The 5,376-nt window shown below is 60.5% G+C and overlaps 2 protein-coding genes across 8 annotated transcripts in view; both read right to left on the bottom strand.

Annotated features, from left to right (window-relative positions):
* Positions 1 to 102: 102 nt before the first annotated feature.
* LOC103237583 (IQ motif and ankyrin repeat domain-containing protein 1) lies at positions 103 to 1,930 on the bottom strand. 3 transcript variants are annotated; one of them, XM_037999890.2, is made up of 6 exons: positions 1,827 to 1,930; positions 1,530 to 1,622; positions 1,197 to 1,305; positions 1,002 to 1,095; positions 795 to 929; positions 103 to 721 (listed from the first exon to the last, which is right to left on the bottom strand). In XM_037999890.2, the coding sequence occupies exons 1-6, from the start codon at positions 1,878 to 1,880 to the stop codon at positions 418 to 420; spliced, it is 789 nt and encodes a 262-aa protein (XP_037855818.1). In that variant the 5' UTR covers positions 1,881 to 1,930; the 3' UTR covers positions 103 to 417. The 3 variants fall into 3 exon arrangements, with proteins under 3 accessions (XP_037855818.1, XP_072874595.1, XP_072874596.1); XM_073018494.1 differs by having other exon boundaries at positions 795 to 1,095; XM_073018495.1 differs by having other exon boundaries at positions 795 to 1,095; positions 1,561 to 1,622; positions 1,827 to 1,851.
* Positions 1,931 to 1,979: 49 nt separating this feature from the next.
* IQANK1 (IQ motif and ankyrin repeat containing 1) overlaps positions 1,980 to 5,376 on the bottom strand; it is a 59,214-nt gene continuing 55,817 nt past the window's right edge. For 4 of the 5 annotated variants that reach the window (XM_073018489.1, XM_073018491.1, XM_073018490.1 and 1 more), the window contains one exon: positions 1,983 to 2,237. In XM_073018489.1, the coding sequence (XP_072874590.1) occupies positions 2,061 to 2,237 (177 nt within the window). In that variant the 3' untranslated portion in view covers positions 1,983 to 2,060. Of the gene's footprint in view, positions 2,238 to 5,376 lie in introns of all 5 variants that reach the window. The other variant, XM_073018488.1, reaches the window with a different exon arrangement.

Below are 5,376 nucleotides of genomic sequence, written 5' to 3'. Positions count from 1 at the left end.
CCTCCCGTCTGCCTGTCCACCCCCCCGCCCACTAGCACAGACCCTTCCTGCCCTCCGAGGCCGGGCTGAGTTCCGAGGGCTGCACCTTCCCCTCCCTCCCACGTCTCCGTTGCGCCTCACTGCGCACAGGTTGGGCCGGGCGGGCTGCCCATCCCCAGCAGGGCCTCCCCCCAGTGCCTGCAAACCTGTGTCTGCCAGCCGGGGCCCGGGACAGCCGGGGCCGGGACAGCCGGGGTCGGGACAGCCGGGGTCGGGACAGCCGGGGCTCGGGACAGCCGGGGCTCGGGACAGCCGGGGTCGGGACAGCCGAGGCCCGGGACAGCCGGGGCCCTGGACTCTCACACCGCCGCTGCCCCTCATGCACAAAGCACAGATGCCACACCGCGCCCTGGGGCACACGCTTTATTGGGGCTAGCACTAGAGGCCTGTGCCCGGCAGCTGCACACGCACCGGGAGCAGCACCTGCAGCTGCTCGGCTGGCGGCCACTGGACCTTGGTGACGAAAAAGAGGCGGAAGTGCCCCAGGCGCTGCTCCTGGAACTGCGTGGGGCTATACTCTGGCCCATCCGTGGGCCGCAGCAGCGACAGGTACCTCTCCTGCTCCAGCAGGCCGCGGCTCAGCAGTGCCTGCGCCAGGCCAGGCTGCACCGCCTCCAGCTGCCGCTGCACGGCTGGGAACAGGTCTGCCTCACGCAGGTCGAACACCAGCGGCTTCCCATACCTGCCCCATGAGGCTGGTGAGGCTGGGGTGGGGCTGGGGGTGGGGGGGGTGTACCTGACCCTGCCCGCGTCACCGCAGAGCCCCCAGGAGAGCCAGCCGCAGCCTCTCCGGCTTCAGGTGCTCCGGGTTCACTGTGTCCACATAGTTGGTGTCCTGGTAGCGCAGGAAGGTGGCTGCCTGGCCCGAAGGGTCAATGACAAGAGGCCACCTGGGGACACCCATCGAGTCACTGTTGTCTGTCCAAACCCCAAATCGCCCACATCTGGCCCGGAGCACTGACCGGCCGTCGGCGCGGATGCGGTTGCCCACATCTTTCATCAGCACGTCATGCAGCTCGGTGACCTGGCACTTCAGCCCGGGCGCCTCTTCCTCCCCTGTCGGGGTAGCAGAGTGCAGCTGACAGGCAAGCCCAATGCTGGACCCCGCCCTGGGCCATATCTCCCAGCCCCCAGCCAGTGCCCCATGCCAGGCCCACCTTCCTGCGTCTGCTCCCGCAGCTCCAGCCTGGCCATAACCAGCGCCTCCTCGGCCTTCTGGGCCTCCTGCCGCAGCCTGTCCACCTGGGCCTCTGCGTCCTTGATGGCCTGGAGAAGGGGGCCACACTGATCGTCGCACGCTCTGGCTGGAGAGGGTACCTGCCTGAGCCTCCTCCCCACCCCACCTCAAGGAGGCCACTGTTGACTGGTGACTCCCCATGTTTAAGAGGGAAAAACTCCAGGCCTGGCGGGGGAGGAGGGCCTGGGCTGGTGTGGAACAAGGAGAGGGGGTGAGGGTGCAGGGGCACAGCAAGTCCACCATGGGCTCCCACCTGCAGCGTGAGCTTGGTCTTGTCCACGCACCTCCACTCACACTGATCGTGCTCTGTGATCCTCCGGCTCAGCTCACAGTACGCCTGTTGCAGCTGGGTGGGTGTACGGGCAGGCCCTGGCAAGGCTGGCCCTGGCAAGGCCGGCCAGTACCCTCCGACCAGGTCACTCCTGGCCCAGGGGCCTGAGGGCACCTCCCCTCCTAGCTCTTCCCCCAGCTTCCTGGCCCTCCCTCGGCTCCTCCTCCTCCCCACTCGGCTCTCCCTTCTTTTCTGGCTCCTCCCTGAGGACACACTCACCTCCTTGTGACACTGCTGCTGCTCCCTGGCCAGCTGTTGGACCTTGAGGGTCATGCTAGGGAGCGGGAATGAGCTGGGGCAGAGGCTTCCGCCAGCGCCCCCACCAGCACCCCCTGCCCACGCTCCCTGCCAGCGCCACCAGCCCCCCCACCAGCACGCCCTGCCCACGCTGCCCACGCTCCCTGCCAGCGCCCCCTGTCCGTGCTCCCTGCCCGTGCTCCCCGCCAGCGCCCCTCACCAGCACCTCCCACACCCCTCCTGCCTGCCACAACGCTTGGCCTCAGCCTCCTTGTGCCTCTGGGCCTCCTGGGCCCGGCGCTGCTGCTCTGCCTCCATGTTCCGGAGCATGGCCTCCGTGAGGCTCAGGTCCCACGAGTGCAGCACGCTTGCCGCGGCGTCCAGCGAGGCCACCTAGTGACAGACGGCGTTTGTCGGACACTCGGTGCTTGTTCGGAGTCTCCTCAGCCTGGAGAGGAACGGCTGCCTCCCATTTGGGAGAAAGGGCGCCATTGTGCAGAACGGCCTCAGTGCTCACAGCTGGTGCATGGTGGGCCCCAAAGCATGAGCCACTGTGGTGCTGCTGTCCCCAAAGCCCAGACCGCCCGGAATTCTCCTGGGCTTCCTGACCAAGTCCAAGCAGGAACCTGCTTCTGTGGCTGGGTTTCCAAAGGCTTCCTTCCCCTTCACTCCCCCAGGACCTGGCCCAGGCTTCCTGCCTCTGCCAGACTCAAGTACACGCCTGAGGCCTCGGCTGCCACTGCTGCTTTCTGAGTAGGAGGCTGGCCCGCAGGACACGCACTCTGGAGCTCCCTCCTCTGTGGTCTCCCGTAGATCTCTGCCTGCAGGACACAACCCTTGGGACTGCCGCTGCCTCTCACCCTCCTGAGTCCCCAGCACTCTAGGAGCAAGGAGTGGGTGCAGAGAGCCGAGCTCAAAGCCCAGCTGCCCTGGGTGAGTCCCTGACTTCCTGTGCCTGGGCCTCCTTGTCTGTGGAGCAGGGGTGATGCTTGGAGGGGTCGCAGTGAGGAGGAAGGAAGAGCAGGAGCTCAGAGCAGGTCCACATGCACCTGGTGGCGGGCCAGTCCCAGCGTCACCCTTGACCAGGAAGCTGTGCATGGGTGTTTCCGTGTGTGAATGCCACTTGCCCCATCCTGCTCTGGGAAGGCAGGGTGACCAGGGCCTGCTGTCTAGTGTGGCCAGCTCCCTAATGGCTGGATGACAGCGGAAGAAGGCAAAGCAGTGGCTGAGAAGGGCCAGGTGGGGCAGGGAGACTCCTGTACTCGGAATCAGGCCTGGGAAACAGTTGGGGCCCGAGGAGCTGCTGACTGGAGAGCAGAGGCCTAGGAGAAGGAGAGCAGGTGGCTGAAGGTGGGTGCCACAACCAAGAACAGACCGAGAGGGTGTGGCAGGCCTGGCGACGGGGCCAGGTGGAGGTGGACAGACACGGGCCACGGAGCAGGCAGAAGCACTACATTAGGGGTGGGCAGGTGAGCGGTCGGCGTTCCCATAGAGCAAGGGGTTCATGGCGTGGGAAGGATGAAGCCAGGATGAGGGGAAAGGGGTGGGGAAGGATGAGTTCCCTGTAGCTCTTCCAGGGAGACTGGCCGCAGACAAGTGCAGCCAGGGAGACTGAATGTGGGCAGAACCGGGAAGAACTCACAAAAGTGTGGGAGGGAGGGGGACAGAGCAGACAAGAACGAGAGAAGCGGTGGCGCGGCGTGGCCTCGGGTAACCACCATCCTGGCCGAGCTGGTGCCGACTTAAGCATTTGTCTACAGATGCAGGGAGCAGAGATGGAGAGAAGGGGCAGTATAGGGGGCCTGCAGGTCTGCGGGGGGCCAGGGACATGCAGACACGTGGTAAACTCACCTCCACGGCCACCTGATGGATCCACAGGCTGACAACAGCCTGAGGACCGGCCCTGTGCTATCTGCTTCCCAGCAGCTAGGACCAAAAGTTCAAAGCCCACCAGGGCCAAAATCAAAATTTTACACAGACGTTTGCTTTAAATAGAGCCCAAATATGCATATTTCTAGACATTTAGACCCTGCTTCTTTGCATACCCTGCAAAACGGAACCCGTATCTGCCAGTGGTGGGTGAGACAGACCCTGGGGCTACAAAAACCTTCAGGCTGGGCTGCCTTCTGGAACTCTCTGGTGCCCCGTCCTGCTTCTGAGCAGTTTCCCGTAGGTGCCAAGCTCTCTGTGAAAACCTGTCCAAGTGCGGCCAGAATAAAGCTCACTGCGTGCTGCTGCCCTCTCCTGGTCCTGTCTTCCTCCATCAGCCCCCAAATCCTCCAGCCTCTGTGCCTCGTTCCCCGGCAGCCAGAGGGGCTCCTTCCTTGTCCCCCAGGATCTTACACTGGCCAGTCTTCCTGTCTGGAAGCTCCTCAGATGTTCACAGCCCTCATTCCCTCCCCTCTAAGTTTTCCCTTGTACGTCACCTTCTCAGCAAAGCCCACCTTGGCCACCTTTCTTAAAATTCCAGCCCAGCCCTGCCCGCTCTGGTAGCCTGGTATCTCCACTGCACTATGAGTTGTGACAGAAGGGACTTTGTTTTGTTCAAGGATGTGCCCTAAGTACCTAGAAGAGTGCCCAGCTCAGGTCTTCTGTCAGTTGGTCCAGTGGCTGGGCTAATAATGAACGGATGAGTTAATTCATAGATTAGCGTACACCTGATTGTTTGGACAGATAAATGGCTAAATAAATAGGAGAGATGACTATAGAGACATATTCACTTATGGACATTCCTCTGCACATTCATTTATCAATGACTCTGTCTATATTTGTAAATATAAATTTGCAAATATAAACATGTGGGTGTGTGAGTGAAGGAGTTTATGAATATGCACATTTAATCCTCACTTTGGGATCCTAAGGACAGTAACCTCAGAGTAAGGCTGACTTCAGCTTAGCTTCAAATCCTCTTAATCCCTGAAGTTGGTGAAGTGACTCCAGACTTTTGGTACCCCCAATACATGGCAAAAGCTAAATCCTCAGTGAAAAAAGAGTGAAAAATACCTTTCTAGGCTTCAAATTATTCCTACCAATAAAACATATGACATGGCCAGGCAAGGTGACTCATGCCTGTAATCCCAGCACTTTGGGAGGCCGAGGCATGCAGATTGCTTGAGCCCAGAAGTTCAAGACCAGCCTGGGCAACATGGCAAAATCCAGTCTCTACAAACAAATAAAAAAAATTAGGCCAGGCGCGGTAGCTCACGCCTGCGATCCCAGCACTTTGGAAGGCCGAGGTGGGCAGATAGATCACAAGGTCAGAAGTTTGAGACCAGCCTGGCCAACGTGGTGAAACCCTATCTCTACTAAAAATACAAAAATTAGCCAGGTGTGGTGGTGCGTGCCTATAATCCCAGTTAATTGGGAGGCTGAGGCAGGAGAATTGCTTGAACCTGGGAGGCAGAGGTTGCAGTGAGCTGAGATCATGCCACTGCATTCCAGCCTGGGTGACAGAGCAAGACTCTGTGTCAGAGAAAAAAAAAAATAGCTGGGCGTGGTGGCTCAAGCCTGTAGTCTTAGCTACTTGGGAAGC

Source organism: Chlorocebus sabaeus, chromosome 8 (genome assembly GCF_047675955.1).
Source record: "Chlorocebus sabaeus isolate Y175 chromosome 8, mChlSab1.0.hap1, whole genome shotgun sequence".
Lineage (NCBI taxonomy): Eukaryota > Metazoa > Chordata > Mammalia > Primates > Cercopithecidae > Chlorocebus > Chlorocebus sabaeus.
This window is presented reverse-complemented; position numbering and strand designations above follow the sequence as displayed.